Raw genomic sequence first — 21800 nt, forward strand, 5'->3', positions numbered from 1 at the left:
ATAATTATATTATTCTGAATTTAAAAATCTGAAACATTTATTCAATCCTGAATGCAAATCAGACAATATTAATGTAAGTTGTATGTAATCATTTAACTTTTTTTCCTCTCAACTTCTGCCTCATTCATTGTAAAAATGGATAGCCTATGAGTGGGATATATCATACCTCATTTCAGTAGTCTTAAAATGATAGTATAGGTCTCCTCTATGATGAATGTAAGAAGGTAGGGACTACCAAATAGACATTGAACTTGTCTTTAGATAGGTCTAAGACAGGACTGGTGAGTCATCTTCGTAGAAACTCTTAGATTTCTCTGCTGACTCATAAGGGTATTGAAGCAACCTGCATACATCACGTCTCATTTCCAGACAGCTGAAATTAGATGAGGTGCATCTTACCCTCAATAGACACTTCTTCCTTTAGTGTATAGTCACATATTCTGTAATGCTATTGAAATCCTTGAGATAATAGATGTTTGAAGTGTTTATTACTTTGTGAGCTTTGGTTGACAATGAAGAGAGTGAGTCTCATCTCACTACCTATAGACCTTTACTAGCTGAGGTTTAGCATGCAGACTGTGCATCCTAAACTCTCTTTATGTCAATGGAAAGAAACAAGCACTGTTAGTATCTGTTTCATTATGAGATGAATCTTTTCCTAGGAACACCTCTATTCAACTCTTTGCCTAACTGGATGAGAATCTGTGTTATTGCACTGTCTAGAGAGCTGAATTTTATCTAGATAAATTATATGTGAAGTGCTCTGTGATCATGGGCTTGTATTATATTTCTCTCTAAGGAAAGTAGAGATAATATCTGAATGGAACACACAGCAGTCATGGCGTGATAAAGACGAGCATTTGCTGGTTTTGGGTGCTCTCTGACACATGTAGGGACTTTTCCATGAAACTACATGGCACTTTAAATTTTGAAAAAAAAAGCTCTTATTCATTTATTTATTAAAAGTTTGTCCAAAAAAAATTGAAATTCCCTGAATTTCCCTTATAAGAAAAATTTTAATCTCTCACGTGTTGCGATTCTGGGCTATCATAACTAAAATGCAATTAAAGACAAACCCCACTGATCTCTTTTTTAAATAGCAGCCTGATCAATATCCTGTATTTACACTTATGTTATGTTCAGGGTTTGACCTGATGGATTCGTTCAGTGTGAAACAGATCTTTGGAATGAAAGAAAATGGAATTCAAAGCTCTTATGTACGACTTGGAAGTTTCCCTGTTGTTCAGAAAACTGAGTGAGTACCTTGGTCTTTCACTTTATTTTCATCTGAGTCTCTGATTTCCATTGTTTGGTTCCTCTAGTTGAGTCATGAGGCAAATATCTGGTACCTATACGCTCTTTCAGTGCTGCTGGCACAGAATTTGTGACAGATGCTTGAGATCTTCTATAGCCACATGAGGCTCTACCCTTATAGAGAATGAACTAGTTTCTGGGTATTGGGAATGGTTGTTAGGAGCAACATTAAGAAATTCACAAAAGAACTTAAAGCTTAGTAAAGTGAATCTAAAGGAAATGTTTGGTAGCTTTCCCACTGAGATAGGGGATCATAAACTCATCCAGGCTGGAAAAGATCTTCAAGATTATCAACTCAAACTATCTTAAGCTGGATTTGCAGCTTGTGCTTCTCCAAAGACCTGTGTCTTCTACTTCATGGATACAGTTGGTGATGGGGGTCTTGTCTGCATGTTGGTCTAAGGTTTTTTCACTGTTGGCATCAAGAACAGAGTAGGAGATGCGAGTCATGACCTGGGACTCTGCCTCCCAGGGGTTCTCGTATCTTCTACACTCTGGGCACAGCTGGAGTTTCAGCTCCTGATCTGAATCTTCACATGGTAAAGATCTGCCACATAATATGGAGAGGGCATCGATCTCATTGGGATCACAGAGATGAGGTAGCATACCCCACCCACCATGGCTGGACATGGGTTCTTCGGGAGGGCCAGGCTGGGACAGTGAAGAAGGGGAGTTTCACTGTGTGTGAGGGTAACAGAAATGCATGGGGCTCTGCCTTGGGATAGGGGAGGAGCCTGCTGAGAGTTTATTATCTTTGATGTAAGGCTTATTTTGAACATATTGTTTTAAGTAGGAAAAGTAAAAGCAAGTTTTAAGAAAAAAATCTTAGAGGAGTTTGGTAGTATCTAGGATGTACCAAGCTGTTTGAACAAACTCTATGCATTTGGAAGAAACTCCTCCTATCAGTTGCTCATCTGTCAATTAACTATACATGTAAGGTGAAAATTAACTCCAAAGTTAAGATAATGCCAAAGTAATACAGTGTCTAGCAGTTCTGACCACAGAGAACTGCAGTTCAGGCATCCTTGAACATTATTGAACATGTCTATCGCCTATTTTTGTTTTTTATTTTTATTTTTGGTATCTGAGTCCTGTTGAGACAATGTAAAATACTCTATAAGCTCACTTGTGCCTCAGTACTTCAAATGTTAGTAAATAATTTACTTCATAATCTGAATGTCATTTATGTAGCTGTAGTGTCTCTTCTAAAAATTGTCTTCCACAAGCTACCAAAGTAACTCCTTTCACTGAAAATTCTATAACACTGGTGAGTCTCTTGGTGCAAGTGTGTATTCTGCTGAAAGCTTTAGTTCAGAATACATTAATATATTTGTTAATAGCAAGAGACCAGTTCATGGTAGATGTTTTCAGTTAGCTAATAACGTTTTGGGTCTTCTAAAAGAATAAGCAATTTTTAATCCTCTGTCACCATCAATTCAGTCCTTAGAGCCTTTTATAATCTGAGGCTGTCAGCTTTGTCATAGGCTATCAGGATGGTTTCTCTTGGGTGGGTTCTCAGGATGGTTGTCATCTCAGTCCTGCTAGCAGTAGCCTTGGGAAGAGTGAGTGCCTAATTTCACCGAGTAACCACAAGACGTAGATTGAATTGAATTGTCATCATTAACATCCTTGCAATAAATTTCACTGAGCTAGTTTGAACTTCAGCTTAAAAAATCAATGGGAATTATTTTCCTTTTTATGGAGAAAAGCTATTGATTTTTTTTTTTTTCTTTTTCCGGTCTTGGCTCTTTTACTCAGTTCATTGCATCTTCAGATTGTCCTGTGACTTGCATTTGTTTCGTTTCACAACATTTTTTCATCCTGTAGCCCACCTAGATTGATTTTCCCTTCTCTCCTTTCACTCCTCTCCTTCTTTCTCCATTTAAACATAGAGTCTTGAAAAAAATTAAAGTACAACTATACTGTATTGAAAGGCAAACTCTTTACTCTGAAGTCCTTAAATGATATCAAGTCTCAGGGTAAGTAAATTCAAATTCATCATCTGGGAGAAGGCTGGTAAACTCAGACACCTTGGTCTTGACAGGGAGTATAAACATTACATGTGTGTAGAAAGGAGAATAAATCAATTTTTAGTCTCATTGAAGTTTCTGGGTAGCATCCTTTCTTGCTGTGGCTTCTAACAGCAAGTGATATCATGTTTGCTATTACAAGAGGGAGTTATTGCCAGGACCACGCAGAAAGAAGCTCATGAAGGGCAGTCCAGATTCTGATTAAGAAATTCTGGGAGTGATGATCCACTGATATGAGGCTCTGGGAAACAGAAATTATACAGTCCTTGGGGGTATAAGCAGAAATGATCAAACACTTAACAGTTAACTGTCTCCAGCATGGGGAACTCCATCACTACTGTGAGGATGCTGCGTTCAGTCTTTGTGTCCACAGTTCAGTAGATAAGAATGGAGTAAATGGAATGTTAAAGAGGAAACAAGTCTAATAGTGAGAAACTGAAGAAGCACAGTGTAGTAAGATAAAATTAAGATGTTAATAACTGAAGTGATCACCGTCTGTAAGAACCTTTGGGGAATCGAAGTTTAGTGAAGGGTCTTTAGAGCTATGAATAATGCTAGGCTAAAAGTCAATGTCTACCTGTTAGCAGCACCAAAAACCAATGTGGAAGAAATACACACTCTTAATGTATTTAAATTCTGGAACAAGTTACTGTGGTTTATAGAGAGGTGTCCATCTGCATTCCTTTTAGAAATTAAGATTTAAAATACTTTGTTGTTTTTTGTTGTTGCTGATATTCTCCCAGAAAGACTGAAGAAGCAGAGACAGGCCAACCAACTATGATGACTTTCTGCCTGCTCAGATTTCATCCGTTTATCTGTTGATGTTCCTTCTAAAATAAGTAGAATATTTTTTGTCCAGGACAATTATAAATAAAATATCCTAAATTAGTTAATCAAAATGACAAAGATTCCTGTTAAATGGTTAACTGGAACACAGAATTAAAGAATTTTTCTGTTTTCAGCCTCTCGTATTTTAACTTTCATGCACCTGTGGTTTGGGAATTAAACCAAATGGATATGTAACTGCAGAAAGCATCTGCATGTTCAGTCCATTTTACTTGTTGGACATCAGGATTCTGAGATGCTACGCATAGGGTCATTGCTCACAGAAAATGAAATCTCATAAAGCTTACAGAGCTGATAACTGATAATAAGCAAAACAAAAACATCTGTCCTGTCTTGCAGATAACCTCAAGCAGTATTTAGCTACTAATAGCAACATCTCACAATTAGATACAAAATCATTAACTGAGTATTATATTTAATTCACTTTATTATCTTCTTAAAGGATCTGTATTATTTTATATAAGCCTAGTACTTCTACAAAGTGCCGGTTTAGTTGCATGTAAAATGTACTTATTTATCTTCTTGAGCCTATACCTACAAACTTTTTTCCCATTCTGTCCTCCAATTATTTCTTCTAATCCTTCCTCCTGCCCTGTATATCCCTCACTCTTCTCTTGCCTGATCTGATTCTGCTTGTCCTGGCATTTATTTATGATCTGTTTGCTCTTTCCAATTTGGAAATATTATTTTCTTCTTCAGCATGCATATGTTGTTGGATGTGGGTAGGGGCATTCTGCATCCTTACTTCAACTTTGTCTTAGTTGTCTTAGGTTTCTTCATGAGCTCTTGCCTTGGTATCATCGTCAGTTCTATATCACAGAGAAGAACATTCTACCAACAGCTGTCAAAACTTCCTGCACTTAACATGAATCCTGTTGAATGTTTCTTTGCTCTTCACTTATTTTCAAGCATAAATATATTATATTAAGAAAGGCTGAGAGAGATCAGATTCTTCTGTTTGTAGAAGAGAAGGCTCTGGAGCAGTTTCATCCATGTGTATATATACCTGATAGGATATGATGCAAAGAAGATAGAGACAGAATTCTGAGTGGTATCCACTGTCAGGACAAAAAGCAATGGGAACAAATTGAAAACATGAAACTTGATCTAAACACAAGAAAAATCTTCTTTAATGAAAGTGTAGTCAAACAATGTAACAAATTGGGGAGTGTCTATCCATGGAGATATTCAAAACCTTACAGGATGTAGTTCTGGACAGTTGGTTCTAGCAGACCCTGCTTGAGCAGAGAGGTTGGACTTGATTTCAATAGGTCTGTTCCATGATTCTGTGATGTATGGTTCAATACTGCATCCTCTCTACTCCTCTCTACCATATTTTTCTCTTTCACCTTCTCTTCCAAAGACCAGAGACAGCTGGCAGGCTTGGTCTGTGACCTATCACAAAATTTCTTGTGATCTGGAAAGCTCTGCTTATTTTCTTTCTTTCTTTCTTCATCTTCCACTTCTGCCATCCTAACAACCTTAAGTTGTCTGATGTGTGTGGAAATGAAATGGCTTTCTGGAGCCTTATTTCACAGGCTCTAGGGAAATTGACTGTTAGTGATTTTTAGCTGCTGTGAAAAGGGTCGAATTTTCAGCTGTGTCTTTTTCTTATCAACTGCACGCACCCTATTAGTAACCATTACATTCAATGTCTAAAATGACAACTGATAATCTTATTTTCTCCTTTGTATTATTTTTATAGTTGTAGGATCTCATGCTCATTGCTACAGATGCAGATTTTTATGCTAAAAAAATATATGTAAGAAGGAGACCATGTTGTGTAAGTGGGTAATGGCTAAGAGAGCTTCCTCCTTGGCCATTACCATTTTTCCTTTGTAGAAGTTGTGATTCACCTGACCTTGGAGATGAGTTAATTAACTCCTAGACTAACCTGCAGCACCTGGGGATTCTTATGTCTTAGAGTTTTATAATAAGTTATTCTGCAATCCATCTTGTTGTCAGAGTTATAGACCAAGGAACTGGCAGAGAGCTCCCTTGTAGGTACCAGACATCCAGCAAAGCTCCATAATATGGATCATCAGCTCAGTTCAGCCTGAATAAAAGAAGGAAATAAAACATTTCTGAGGACAGCAGTTCCTACGTAAATTTGAGCTTCTAGATGGAGATGACTTTTTAGTGAGGAAAGAAATGAAAAGAGATGTTGATATTTATGCAGTAATGCATCTCTGTAAAAGATGCAGGGACCAAGGACTTCAGAAACAGTTTTTATCATATCTTCAGAGCAATGAGAGTGTTTTCAGGTTTGCTTTTGGCAGGAATCCCTTCTCTGGCTTCTGCTTGCACTCAGTTCTTCAACACCTTTAAAAATCAGCTGAGGGTGACTGCGAAAAACTCATTATAGTCTTCTATCACTTTAAATCTGCTCAATGGACTATTTGTCAGCCACAGTGTGATGAAGTGTGGCTGGACTTATGAGGATGTTTAGGTGCCTAACTCCTAGTTTTTCTGTGGGCATTAAGCATCTGAAAACTTTTTCTGAATCTAGCTTTCATCGTGATATTCATGTTCCTAGCTCAGAGGTATCCAGAGAGACTGAGCACAGAGGCCAGCCACCAGATTTGCTTGCAGACTGACAGGCTCACTATGCTATCAATACAAGGGATTAAACCCAGCCATATGTTTGTATAACTACTCCCTTAGCAAAGTAGTAATGCCACAGTTAGAGTCACTACAGATGAATAAGTCAATAGGATGACCTGTGCCCAAAATGCAAATCAGGTTCCTAAGGGGCTGGGTTGGCTCACTAAATCCAGTTATGATGGTGAAGGTAGGTGTAAGGAGTGAGTGAGGAAAGTGCATTAGACACAAATTTTGAAATAGAATTTTAGGAGTTGAGCCACAGGGAAGTCTCCCCACTAACAGCACTCTTACTTAGAAATGTTCAAGAGGATGCATTGATAAAAAATGCTTTTTCAACTATCAGCATTGCTGCCTTGTGAAGTTTCTTGAAGGGGGGGAAGGAAAACAGCCCAATCTGTCAGTTGTAGTAAAAGCCAAGACATGCCTCCTCTTCTCTGACAAGCGTAGAGACAGAAAGTATACAAAGCCATTTGACAAGAAACTTGTACTAAGACAGGTCAGCAGTGAAAGAGATTTGGATGGGTGCCCTTTTGAGAAGGCTGATGTGACCAACGTGATTCCCTCCTGCCAAGAATTCCCTAGTCCTTCTTGGTGGCTCTCAGTGCCCCAGTCACACCAGTGTTATTCACCATAGCATCTCTGCCAACAGAGTGACGTCTGACTGGCTTCTTTTTTCAGCCCAAAGAGAGGAGATCTCAAGTTATCTTGTGTGCCTTCAGGGAGGTGGATGCTGGCATGTTGATGTATCAGGGAGGTATGGCTTGTGAATAGCTGCTACTGAGTACTGAGACAGCCTTGTCAACTCTCCAAAGGGAAGGAGCTGGTGGTAAAAATGAGCTGGTGGTAAACGAGCTGGTGGGAGCCTAGCGCAGTTTTCTCTTGTGATGGAAAGCCTCAGACAGTTTCTGTGTCCTCAGTGGGAAGACCAGCTTATAGTGGTGTACAGTCTCCATGGGCTTTTTAAACAGCAAAAATTACAGTACTGGAAGAAGCCACAGTAATACTTGTTCTGAATTTTTAACTTGGCTAAAATGTAGGAAATTCAAAGCACAAATTAAAAGATGATTGAACATTGTGGCTTTCATCATTTGCTGTAATTGTAAAACACAACATTTTGGAAATTTTGAGTATGAGATTTTTGCTTTCAACTCCGGTAACAGCTTCTAGTTGAGCATGCCGTCGGATTAACTGTGAAGTATTCCTTAAGAGAATCACTTTTCAGTGTTTTCCTCTTTATTAATTGCTGCTGTAGCCTTTATTTTCTAATGAGTGCTTATGCCTGTCTGCTCAGATGTCCAGAAGCAAAGATATGATATTTAGGAAGGACCTATTTAGGACTGATCAGAGGAGCAGGCTGGCTTGGGCATTAGAAACAATGAAGTTAACTGGGAGTATTCAACTGGGAAAAAAGATGGCTTAGAGGCAATATAAACAAATTTTATAAAATCATGAATGCGTTTACAAAAAAAAAAAAAAAAAAAAAGAAAGAAAAAAGAAAAAAAGAAAAAGAAAAATAATTAGTTCATTATGTTGCCCCTTGCAAGAACTAAGACCTAAATGAACAAAAAGAGGCTCATTATACAGTGAGTAGCAGAGTAGTGTGATTACTAGCTGATAGATGTTGTGAAGTTTACTAGGCTTCAAGGGGAGACTGGAAAAGACCATACATAGGAAGTTATAAGAATAGTAATTGTAGATGTCTCTGAAATTGACTCCTGAATCACATAGAGTTGGAGGGAGGGAGAACACACTTGTTCTGTTTGTTCTCATTTGTAGATGTCCATTTACAGCTAATGACAAAAAATGGTGATACTGGGTAAATTATGCCTTCTGTCTAGTCCTGTCCTCTCGCTTATGGTATGTTCTTATGTTGGGGCTGAGTCAAACACTTCTGCTTTTTGTAAATTCAGATTTATGCATGGATGATGGAGTCAAAATGAGTAAATTGCTGCCTAAAATAATTATAAGGCTTTATTCAAGAAGGTACTGTTCTCCCAGGCCACCAGCTAAGGAAAATCTGGGGCAGACATGAGGTGTTGTGCCTGTTTTGGGGAAATATTACAATATTTGTTGCTATAACTTGGTACATTTATAGAGGATTTCAGATGTGCCTGCCCACTGCTGGATGTCTCAGATCTCCTATGCACCTGAAGAAGAATATGATTTACTGAATGTGTGAGCTAAAGCATCAGGTGCAACTCAGCTGCTTTGACCTGATGGATCCCATTGTGAAGTTTTCACTGCTCTTTATTTAAGTTGAGAGCTTCTGTGTTGGAATAGAGAAGGGCTCCTCGAGGACAGAACCACATGGAGGGAACAAGCTCATGTTCATTGCTTTTCAGGCTGCCAAATACAGCAGATTTTGTGGGAGCTACGTGATATTTTTGGGAAGCATTGCTGGGATAAGCAGAGTTTTAGAAATTGTGCTCTACATTGCTATGCCTCATACATTTCTGTCTTTTTCCCTCCCCATGCCAGGGATGTATTCCCACAAGGTCTGCCTGATGAATATGCCTTTGTAACTACCTTCAAATTCCGAAAGGCTTCCAGAAAAGAAGACTGGTATATTTGGCAGATTATTGACAAGTATGGCATACCACAGGTATGAGGCCCTTTGCTGCCAGAAAGAGCAGCCTTGTTTCCTTCTGACTGCATGAATCAGCCTTCTTGCTTTAACCTCCCACTCCTTAATTTTCTGTTTTTCTTGCTGAAAAATCTTTACTTTTAATTTGAACCCTGGAGGAAGTATTGCACAGACCTTGATTGTTATTAGCATGCAAGTATATGTGTTAGTTGGAAAGAGTAAGGGAAATACAGCTCTTGAAACTGCTTTTGGGTATGTGTACAGACTGGGAGAAGAACAGCTCTGTGGAGAAGAATGTGGAGGTAAATGAAAAGCTGGATGTTTGCCTCTTTAGGAAAGGATAGCCACACAGATATACAGCAGAACAAGAGCGCAGTGTGCTATAACAGGTTTGAGTACGTACATTCTAGATATCATCTGAAGGCATTATGGACTCTTTACTTAGGAAATAGACGTAACACTGTGCTATGAGTCTTGGCTGCTGTAGAATTTGATCCAGTAGCATTTGGCAGGTACTCTCAGGAACTTGGAAGAAAAATACTGTAACAGTGGAATAAAGGTTCACGTGATCCTATGTAGCATTCTTAACAGCATGATGTAGTGTAGAGGTTCAGTTGTGCTTTGGAAGGAGGTGGTTTGGTCGAGTTGTTTGTTTTTCAAGTTCATATGTTTTGCTAGAGATGGCTGAAACTTGAACTGCTTGGATGTGGAGGGAAAAAGAACTCTAGATTCTCAGTGATGTTTTCAAAAGTTCCTGAAACTGTAGTGCTAGAATTGTCCTAGATCCTCAAGAGCCTTGTTTCATGTGTCCAGTAGTGTTTGGGCCACTATAAGTCTGCTGATCTGCTTAGCTTATGGACTGCAGGCACTTCTGAGCTAGCACTCATCTGAGGGGGCATTTCCGGCCAGCATGGTGCTTGCTGCATGCATATTTTGGGTGAAGTTTGGACATAGCCTATGTGACTTCCATCAGATACAGTTTAGTGCCAATGTTGCCAAACTGCTTCCAGCTCTGCAACTCATTAGTGCACCGCTGCTTCCCCAGGATCTGTGCTCTGCTCAATTCCCTGCTACAGCTACTAAATGCTTAACTTTGTAAAAGAGAAAATCAATTTGCAAATGAACTAAAGGTATCGTGTCTCAGAAGCCTATTTTTGCCCACTCCATAAGTTGCAACATGGAGTACGCGTAGAATAGGTTGTGGGGGGAGAAAGGCAGAGATAAAAGAAAGATGGAGAGAAGCAGTGGTGAGACATTTATTCTGCAGTGTTTTAAATGGAGTGGCATTATTTAGTACAATATGAAATGGGACTTTTGTTTTCATTCATTGAAAGTGCTTTGCCCAAGAGGGGTCACTTAGGACTTTGTTTCTTCTGTGCTATACTTTTTTGATTTACACTGAAAAGAAGGCTATTGAGGCCATCTGTCTTTTATCCCTTCTAGGTTTCCTGCATCCCTAAGCATTGTCTCTTCCACTTCTAATTAACTGAATTAGACCAGGAACCAGTCTCCAACACTGTCTTTAAATTGCACGGTTTGGCTGTATCCACACTGTGCAAAACCTGGTCCTAGGTCTCCTCCGAGCCTAAGGCATAATCATCATTGTTTGTTTTGGTTTTCATTTGAAAGTGTTTGAAATAACATGTAGGCAGTACAGCTCAGCAGGCTGTTTTCTTATCAGGAAATGAGGGATTTGTCCATGCCCAGTGGGATGGTTGAAAGCATGTGATGGTGTCCGAATAGCAGAGTCTATTCTGATGGGAAGTAGTGGAGGATTGTACAGGATCCAGAACAGGCTCAGCTTTGTCTGTAAAACTTTAGAGAGACATTCTGGACATGTGCTACTACTCAGGCATGCCCAAACATTGCCTGGGAGGCATCACAGTGGTATGGGATGAAAACATGCCAAGGAATCTGCTCACGAGTGAAGGCTATAGATGATCATAGGGTTGTGCTCAAACCTGTCTCCTGCCCAGTCTTGTTTTTTAGAACAGGTTTTAGAACCCATCCAGTTTAATGTCATACCCAAATAATGTTCTCTGCTCCTTTCTTGGGCTTCTAACCTCATCCTGTATCATCTCTGGCTTTGGAGTGTTAGTTGGCAAGTAGAAAGTAAGAAGGAGGAGACTGTGTCTTATTAGCAATAGTACTTACATTACTTTTGCTTGTTTTCAGGTCTCAATCCGACTGGATGGAGAGAACAAAGCTGTGGAGTACAACGCTGTGGGGCTTACCAAGGATGCTGTGAGAGTGGTCTTTCGAAGTGCACGAGTCAGTGATCTTTTTGATCGCAGCTGGCACAAAATTGCCCTCAGCATTCAGTCAACAGCTGTCTCGCTGTACATAGACTGCAAGCTTGTGCAGATGCTGCCTATTGAAGATAGGGAAAATATCGACATTCAAGGAAAGACTGTGATTGGCAAACGCTTGTATGATAGTGTCCCCATTGATGTAAGTATTGAGTGTGCTGATTAGAACTAGTGTAGCGTTCAGCACTGAGCATTCAGCATATGTCTGTGTTTTGGGGTGCTTATATTATAATTGTCTCTTTTCTTGAAGCAGCATTGCTAAAATGTGACCTGTGTTACGTAGATAAAACAGGTAGGCATCTCGTTGTGTACAAGACTTACTGCCTGCTTATGTGAGACTGCCATTATCTCTGTAAAAGGGATTAAAAATGAGAAACCCATTTCATATTTCTGACCAGTCTCAGAAAGCAATATACTTAAGATCAGAGACAAAATCATCCACAAATACTACCAAAATGAATACTGAGCTACCCATATGAGGGTGTTTTTTTGTCCAGTCTGGCATTATGAAAATTTCCACCTGTGACAGCGAGAGAGGGGTGAAAGAAGGAAGCCTGTTAACTCAGTTGAGTCACAATATAGTCTCAGTTTCTTGGAAAATAAACCTGATATTAATGTCTCTTTCTCCAATTGAACTTGAGACCTGCACATTGGATCTGACTGCTGGGTAGCTGTGTTAACCTGGTGTAACTTAAACATGATTGTTTGGTGGTTTGAGACTTAGGTAATCTTTCTAAGCTGCACAAGAAGGATGGAATGTGCTTATTAAATGTGCTAATAACATTTCTCATGCTGGGGTAAATGGTCAGAAGGCACAAGGCGAAACAGGAGAAGAACAAAACTTATGTCTAGATGACATTCTAGGAAGTAGGTGGGCAGAATATGTTTTCTCAGACAAGAATATGTTTTCTTCAGACAAAGAAATTAGCAGACCTTCTTATTTGTATTAAAATCTGCTTAAAGTTTTAATAGGCATATCAAGCTCATTAACACAGCACTCTTGGAGAATGCTGAGATACTGGTCCATTATTGATGGAGGGAGATTGGCTACAGAGCCACAGAATCATTATGAATTTAGCTCTATCTGGATTTTATTTGTATTCCTCTGCATTGTACATATCCAAACAAAAGGACATGCATTCTTTAATAATTCAATGTCTCTGAGACTTGCCTCACTTTGCCTTCCAGTTTGATCTTCAGCGGATGGTTATTTACTGTGATTCTCGGCATGCTGAGCTGGAGACCTGCTGTGACATTCCTTCAGGACCAGTAAGCTTCTTTTTGTCATTAATTTATTTTCATATGAACACTCTTTGTTGAAATCTATTACACAAACCAGGAGATATATGACAGTGTGGTATTATCATTTTTATAAGGATGGTGAATCAGACCTAGCTATATAACTGGTAATTTAGCAGTGCCTGAAGAGAACCACCGTAAAGAGATGAGTATGAGGAGTTTGAAGTTTCCAAGTCACTTTTGCCCTGTCAAGCTGTCATGGCAAACAAAAGTCTGAAGTGATGATGGAACAAAAGAACTTCAGCATGAAATATTCAGCATGAATCCCACTGGTTTTATTTGGGAAAAGCTAACACAGTGCCAATAGCTGCTTAGTTTCCTGTGCCCAGCTCTCAGTAGACACTTCCACTCTCCCTCTTCTCCCCTCGATCTTGGCTAAAGAGTCTCATTGTTCATTTTGCCACATTTTCCTCTATTGTTTGAATGAATTGCTTCTATGAGATTTAATTCCTAACATAATTAACCATGCATTATCCAGTAATGCCTATCCAGTTTCTCTAAAGTGGGTGGAAGAGAAAGCTTTCTATCATCAAGGCTTCATCATGACTTTGGGTGTTTGGATGTAGTGCCAGGTCACAGTCCTGACAGAAGCACCTCCCGTGGAAGTGAGGCCTACTGTTGGCAGTGAGCAAGTTGCCCACCTCAAGACTTTCAATTGCTCCTGTCCTGCTGGACAAAAGGTGAGTGCTGAGCGCGTTTTCTTTTTGGTGTGTTATATGGGTTTGGAAATAGAGGCGTAACACCATGCAAGTGAGTTCTAAGAAGGACTGCATTTATTTGTGAGGTGCTTTTAGATCTAGTGGTGGTAAGTATTTAATAGAAAGATCTAGACATGTTATTCACAGATGAGATCTCTGTAGAGGTGATGGCAATCTTTCCAGATGTTTTCTCTTAATCTAACAAAGTGAGTTTTGACTACGCTGATGGTCTTGACAACAGCTTTGAAAATAAATGCATTATTTTTATCTACTTCAGATGTGTGTATCCTTCTTCAAATGAGTGGTAAATGGAGGTAAACATAGCCATGCTGAAAAAAATCTCATACCTTTTAATGATCAAGTGGTTGTTTCTATTGGTTGTGACTGGAACCTCTGAGCAGCCAGCTTCACAGTCATTTCTCTAGAAGACATGTCATTTTCAGTCTGCTATCCCCTAAAACAAGAACATTCTTTTGTAGTCCTCAGTGACTGTGGGACTGAGCCTCTCGCTGCATTATACAATGAAGTCTGACTGATCATGTATTTTCTTTAGGGGGAGAGAGGCTCAATTGGCCCTGAAGGTCCTAAAGGTCAAAAGGTCAGTAGGATGTTCTTATTCATCTGTTTAATAAAAACAACTGCAAAAAGTGTCAGAGTATGCTGATGAGTTGAATATTTTGAGAAATAAGAATTAATTTAGCATATCACTTAGTTTAGATGCATTTCAATGATGCTTGGAGTGCTGGGGATTCTACCTGACTTATATCTTTTCTCTAGGTTTTTGCATTTGAGTCTCTGTTTCTACTCTACGTTACTTTAGAATAAATGTATTCAAAAAGCTTTTCCTGTTGCTTCTAAACTGGCATTGTTGCAAACCACTGTAATTGACTATGACATGCACAACTTTCATGATGAGTCACCTGGAAGCCCTTCTGTGCTGAGCCTAGCTCAGCACCAATAAAGAGCTGTAGGTTAGGCAGGAGCCTCCCAATCACTCTAAAAATCACTTGAGACTGGGGCAATGAACTACCCACGGTCTGTTATTATCAAGTGTGTTTGAGTCATGAGCTTTTATTAAATACAGACCACTCTCCTTACTATGCTTCTTCCTACATGATAAGGTAGGAGAATGGTTGTGATGGCTGCTTTAAATTTCACAGTGCACAGTTCACTCCATATTATCCTGCATATTCTGCAGCCTTTTTGATGTGTGTATGTATACCTTCAACACAGACATTCCCCTTCTTGCTTGGCTCCAGTTAGAGATGTGAAACAGCAGACTGAGAGCGGAGCAGTTGTAGTGGAAGAAAACAGAGATTCGCATTGCTTTGGAGATGAAAGTTGGTCATGATGGTGATTCCTATTTTCACCATCTGTATGATTGACAAGCCTTTGGGGTACAATCTGTATTCAAAACTGTGTCCATCTGAATTACTTTTGAAAATTCAATCCCTCTGAAACTGGTGAAAAAACTAACTGCAACCCAGGAAAAGGTATTCAGCTGTCCTGAAACAACTCCCAGTTGGAGGGAAGAGGAAAAATCTGAGGGTTTTGGAAGGCCAGATATCCTCAGCACTGTTTTTTGTTGGTGGTTTCTTTCTGTTAGTTGTTTTATGGGTGAGCTTGTCTTCTCTCTGCAGAGAGAAGCTTTGAAAGATGAGGATAAGTGTTTTGGGGTATGTTTCTGATGACAATAAAGAACATAGTTGCATTAATGCTCTGATGTGCACACCTGAAACTGCAAAAATTATTTCCTTATGTGAATATAAATAGTAACTTTCTATTTTAATATGTGACAGCTTAAATAATGAGGGTCTGTTTTGAAGAATGGCAGTCAGTGTTGTCATGAGGAGGCTGCAGAAGGTCGATTATGATTATGATAAAACCACCCTGCAGCAACGTCCTGTTGTCTTTCTCTGCTTTGAAAAGGTCTTTGCACTGGTGAGGATGTCGGTACTGTATAAAACAGCACTGTGTGGGAGATATTAGGTGATTACCTGACGGGCATGTCCAAGCACTGCATCAGAAGGCTTTCATTAACAGATCCGCAAAGTGGGTGTCCCACTCCCCCAAAGTGGGTGACTCAGTGGCTCTGCAGCTATGTGTCATTTCTCCTTCAGTTTAGTGGGTCTATGACTTGCATACTACCAAGGCAGGACTGTGTGACAAGCTCTGAGAACTGGGGATGAGAATGTAACTGATGGTTGAATACAGACAATTTAGCTTCTTTATCTGCTAGCAAAGCACAGATTTGGTTCATCCCCAGGACATGCCTTTAGTCTTTGGGGATGGTTGCCAGCTCTCAGCATTGATGGATCACGGCTGCCAGCTCTATGGCTAGTATGGCTCACCTTCCTTCAGTGGTTGTAATTCATATTTAGACATGAAAAACTCTTCTAAAGTAGGTAAAAGACAACCTTCTAGAGGGTAGTTGAAGGGAATGGCTCAAGTAGTATGACAGAATAAGGCAGAACTGCCTGTTCAGGATAAACTGATAAATAGATGTGGCACCTAGAGACATGGTTTAGTGGTGGTGGATTGATGGTTGGAATTGATGAACTTAGAGGTCTTTTCCAACCTTAATAATTCTACAATTCTACGATTCTATGATTCCTTACCAGCAAAAATTAAATTATTAATGTTATCAATAGCAGTTCTTGCAGAGATCAGCTAAAGACTACAGCTTGTCACAGTCTGTGCTCTATGTGCAGGAACTAATGCCTCTCTCTTCCTCACTGTATTACTGAGGTACCCAGACTAAAATGCTGACAAGTGGTAGAAAGTGGATGCTATCTGCAGCAACCCAGTATTAACATGTTGTATACCAGGTCACATAGAAATCAATGGCTTCTGTATTATGGCTTTGAAATGTCCATAATATGTTTTAGGATCATTCAGCTCATCTCCTCATTTCTGAGATGAGTTATGTTTGAAAGCTGTGTTGCTCTTGTGTGACATAAATGAAAGAGCTGTGTCTTCAAGAAAGACTAAGTAAATTAAATAAATAAAGATCAAACCTAAGAATATAGTTGTTTAAAATGTGCTGTCAAGCAAGTACAGCATGAGAAAAGATTAAGCAGTAATTACTTAAATGTCTCTATTTAAAGTAAACTAATTAAGAAGGAAAGGAGTTATCACAAGAAGGTGGAAACAGTGATGTCAGGGCTCTGAGTCAGAAGTCATGATTTTCTATACAGACATTATTAGTATGGAGCATCTCTAATTAGGAGTGATTTGCATGGCTGAAATCCAATCCTAAATGACTTGAACTCAAGGAGTATTTAGGGGGACTGTAGACGCTTGGGCATTATCAAACAACAATTTAAAGACTAATACTGAGAAATACACTAGAAGGGACTCTGTGGCCATATAAGAACCCAGGAAAGAAGCTGATTCATCATTCAGTTTATGGGAGTAACCTGAGAAGTTAGTCCCACCAGGGAGTACTTTTAGGTCAGTGTTCAAAAGCAAAGCAACCTGCTTGTCCCAAAATGGGGATCTGTGGAGAGGCTGATAATGGTAAGAAAGGGAAGGCAACTGTAAAACTTTTCCTAGGCTAAGACAGATTTCTTAGTTGTTGCTTTGGTTTGGGTTTTGGTGTTGGTTTTTGTCATTGTTGTTGGTTGCTTGTTTTTTAACTAGACCAGCAATAGCTGCTGGCTTATTCAGTCCCTGTTTGAAGAAAGAGTAATGGCTACTTGTTTCTTTGTGTGTTTTTTTTTTTTTTTTTTTTTTTTTTTTTTTTTGTGGGCTTTTTTTTTTTTTTTTCGTAGGAGGGGGAAGTAAAATCTCTTTAGCCAGCTTTTTGTATGTTTCCTTTCTTTCATTTCCATTTGAGGAAGCAGTGAGTGTGCTTGTGTGTGTTGTACCTTTCTGCCAGCAGATCTTGAAAATCTGGTGTGAGTCAAAACAACGCTTTTTAAAAAAATTGGAAGTATAAAAATAACTCTAAAATCTTAACAATATTCACAGGTTTATTTTTTTCCACATCTTAGGTGTGCAGCTTCTAGGTCTTATGAAAACCAACTTTCTAAGTCCTTCCTGGCTTACCAGAAAATAATGATTTTTGAAGTACCTCTGTGCATTGCCAGTGCACCTGGAATACTTCTAGCAATGTTTTCATATGGGGAAAAAAAAAAAAAAAAAAAAAAAAAAAAGTATGTAATTCATGCAAGTCATTATAAATGCAATGAAGTCCACCCCATCCTTCTGGACTTCTTGGCAGGAGCTGAAATCTTGTCACTGGAGAGAGGTGGAAACAGAAGTGTCTACAATCTCAGCCAAATTTTCATTGCACTGCCTTCCAAAAAAAAACCCCAAAGCAAACAAGCTACCCATGAAATGCAAGCACCAATGTGGTGCAACTTACAAGTGAGGCCAGCAGGGAGGTGTAAGAGGACATCTCATCTGTTATTTCTGTGCCTGTCAGGAAGGAGGTGAATTATCTCTGTGCTACCAATGACCTTTCTTCTTTTCCAAGGGAGAAAGTGGCAGCCAAGGGCTTCCTGGACCCAGAGGAGAAAAAGGAGAGTCAGTAAGTACAAGAACAATTTCTAGAAAGGGAAATAGAATGCAAGTAGTTGTTCTCTCCTCTACTGTGAACTTTTGCTGGTGATGCTGGTGTACTCTGAATGTTTTTCTTGCTGGGCCTTTGTATCAGGAAGAAGCTGGTATTTCTAGCATTAGTTGGTATATCTGAGGGAAATGAATTGAATCATCCCTGACTTCAGTTGATAACTAACTTAGTATTAGCCTTTAAATCAGTATTTGACTTGGATGTACTTGGTTTTAGCACAGCTGCACATCCAGCAGGGGACAATAAGAGGCAATTGCACTCAGAAGATGGAAATCACTCCTAAAAACATACGTCCAGCTGACCAAGATCCAGGTTCCTCCAGCTTCAGTTAATACAAATGCCAGGCTAAGTTTCTACAAAAGAAAATCTTTATCCCTAAGTAAAACTCATTCTATTAATGCTTGTTGCCATTTTTGATTTTGGTAACATAGTTTTAGACTCCAACATAACTATCAAAGAAGATGTGTTTCTGGTGCTGAAGGACAATTGGTGATGAGTTTTCTGTTTTAATTTGTTGTTGAATTATTATCAAGGAATTTTGTAAAAAATGTCTTTCCCCATGTTATCTGTCCTATGAATATGTGTGTATGTATATATTTGTCGTATGTAGATATCAAAGAAGGGATGAAATACATATTTATTGCACAGTTTGACATCCTTGCTAGCAAATGTACTTTCTTCTCTTTTTGTATTTCTAGGGCAGAGCCTATGGCAGAGGAGAAAAAGGAGAAAAGGTAATGTAGTATGTAAACCTTTGTTGGACTAGTTAAATGAGAGATGCTAGCTGTTGCTTTACGTTAGCTCAGAAAGTATATTTGAAGTGCACAAGATGCAGTAAATGTGATACATTTGGATCTTTATGGGAAAATTTTTTACTGGGTTAAACTTCCCTCTAAAGAAAATCTTTCAATTGTTCACTGCTTTTCCCCTTCGTGTTCTTTGACTTTCCTTTGTGCACTGGAAATATAAAACTATTAAATTGAAATCATAATCTTTGCTTTATGTAAGCAGCTGTGAGTTCATGGAAGATAACGCTGTAAAGCAACTGGCTGGAAGGATGGAAAGTAAACAATGTATAAGTTCAAGTTTATTGAATTTTCAATGGGATTAAATTTGGGTCGTGAGGATACTGCTGTAACTCTTTTGCTCCATTGGATCTTTTTCATTAGTAACCTGTAGGATGAAAGCCAGAGTATTTTCCTACTGCAAATATGAGCTGAGACAGAGAAATAAGACTTCGAGGTTTCAAATTACAGATACAGAGAAAAACCACTGCAAATTGCTGGGTCACCTGTCTTGAAAAATGTGTTCAGTTGCAATTAACAATGAGGAAAAAAACACAACTGGACTAACCTACCTTTAAAAGGATCTGAGTTTCCAGACAATTTTAGCCCATTCCCCTTTTCCCTCAACAAAATGAGACTGCAGAGGACAAGTTTCCGCGTGCAGTTCCATATTACACCTAGATGTGGATGTTTTCTTTATCACTAAAATGGAATTTTATGTTGTGGAATGGGAAAACATTGACAGGAGGGTATAGGAGACAAATGGATAAAATAAGGAAGAAGTCATGCTTCCTGCTGAAAATGGGATTGAGTCAATAGAGCTGGTTTCCACGAGTTCCATAGTTAACTAATTGCTCAGGGAATTTAAAATAATATTGGTTTGTGGTCTGAAAGGGAGAATGGTGCAGTAGCATGAACATGGCATTTATGACCATTGCATCTTCTCATTTGTTCTTTCTGTGACTGATTTATTGATTGTTAATAGTGGCAATGCGTCATGTGAAATTACAAACTAAATGAGGGTTGTTCATGGCAGGAAATATTATTGAGCTGGGCTAGAGACATGGGGGTTGTAAAGCACACATTTCAGCATCCATCTTCCTGTAGTCCTTCCACTGACAGCCAGTATTTAGCCTCTGAGACTCGGAACTCAGCCTTTGGAAACCAGCTTGTGCTTGGCAGGTAGTGAGAATCAGCAGTCTTATGGGAAACATGATGTTTGCAATGCAAGTTGTGCTGCAGTTGAGGCAAGTTCTTGTTTTCTTATGTTCTGATCTCTGCAAAAAGTGGTAGAAAACATTACTTCATCTCTATTAGTCCCATACCTGAAAAAAAAAGTCTGCACGTCTGGAGGGCAGGAGGTAAAAATAAGAAGGTCCAACAGACGTGATGTGCTTATACAGAACTATTCTGATTGGGATAGCCAAACAAAATAGACTGCCCTGAATGACGATGTGGGCACAGAGATCCATGAGTTAATGGCCAGTTTTTGTTTATTTGGTACTCCTGCCAGCTCAAGCAGTGTGTGCTCAGCTGTGGTAGCCAATATGTTTGTGCCCCATGCGTGTGTGCCCAATGGTTTAGAGTCACTGCTGTTGCTGTTGGAGAGCCCAGGTCTATCACTGGCTTGAATAAAAAGAAGATCTGGGGATATGGCACAGAGGGAGGGACATAGTTAGTGGGCATGGTGGTTATAGGGTGATGGTTGGACTAGATGAGCTTAGTGGTCTTTTCCAACCTTAATGATTCTGTGGTTCTATGTGAATATAATTGTTGTTGAATGTAAAAGATCGTCTTCAAGGTCAGCCTTCAGGTGTGAAGTTGAGCCTCTAGGAGAAAGCAGTTAAGATTTTATGCTGGCTGGGGGGAATCACCCATGCAAAAGGTTTCCATTCAGTGGATGTAGACCATGACTCTTTCTTTGTGTCAGAAGAAGTCTCCATGAGAGGGAGGTAACAAGAATTGTGGAGAGATGGGATGCAAGTGTCTGCGATGCTAATTGACATCCATACTTGTGAAAAAAGGAGGAGGGCAGTGTAGGAAATGAGACCCTTTCCAGGCAGAAGAATGTGACACCTGAAAGGAAAGGGTTCATGTGACTCTTTTTCATTTTCCTGCTGTGATGTAATGGATGCATGAGCATGAATTCTTGTTTTTCACTGGCTGTGACAGATTTGTTTCCTTGATTTTTTTGTGCGTATGGGCCAGTGCTGGGAAAACAGATTAGACACTGCACTTCAAACAGTTGCAGTCTAAGCAATCTTTGCTATTCACGTCCTTTGTAAGGACAAGGCTACAATCCTAAGTGTTGATAGATGAAGGTTCTCACCTTTGAGAGGATTGAGATGAGGAGTTTGAAATCATTCCCTTAGAGTATTGCTCTCTACTGTGCCAAAGTCAAACACCTGCCAGACTGTGCTTTTGCCAAGTATTATGTGTAGGGCAATTATGTGGAGTCTGAGGTGTTTGTTAGAGGGCAAATCCTGAGCTTTTCCAGGACAACTGCAGAGATATTGGCCTTGCTTCTCCAGACTATTTCCCTAGTTACAGCACTAAGTTCAAGCCAGAATGATGCTTGTATTAGAACATATGACAGGCCAACCACATCATTAGTGGTAAACCATAAGATAATAGAAGATGTGGTTAAAAACCTAATTCGTATTGACATGAGGCCTAGTATGACTTTGAAAACCAAGAAATTTGCTGTAATGTCTCAAGTGACAGCCTAGCACGTTCTGCCAGGCCTAAATAACTC

General features: G+C 39.4%; 1 protein-coding gene across 1 annotated transcript in view; it reads left to right on the forward strand.

Annotated features, from left to right (window-relative positions):
• COL22A1 (collagen type XXII alpha 1 chain) overlaps window positions 1-21800 on the forward strand; it is a gene marked incomplete at both ends in the record, with an annotated part of 197594 nt that overhangs the window by 55165 nt on the left and 120629 nt on the right. Inside the window, 8 exons of the mRNA XM_079533383.1 lie at window positions 1144-1255; window positions 9273-9396; window positions 11554-11829; window positions 12876-12956; window positions 13553-13666; window positions 14238-14282; window positions 18165-18218; window positions 18959-18994. Of these exons, the coding sequence (XP_079389509.1) occupies window positions 1144-1255; window positions 9273-9396; window positions 11554-11829; window positions 12876-12956; window positions 13553-13666; window positions 14238-14282; window positions 18165-18218; window positions 18959-18994 (842 nt within the window). The remainder of the gene's footprint in view (window positions 1-1143; window positions 1256-9272; window positions 9397-11553; window positions 11830-12875; window positions 12957-13552; window positions 13667-14237; window positions 14283-18164; window positions 18219-18958; window positions 18995-21800) is intronic.

The sequence above is a fragment of the Tetrao urogallus genome (genome assembly GCF_951394365.1).
Source record: "Tetrao urogallus genome assembly, chromosome: 3".
Classification (NCBI taxonomy): domain Eukaryota; kingdom Metazoa; phylum Chordata; class Aves; order Galliformes; family Phasianidae; genus Tetrao; species Tetrao urogallus.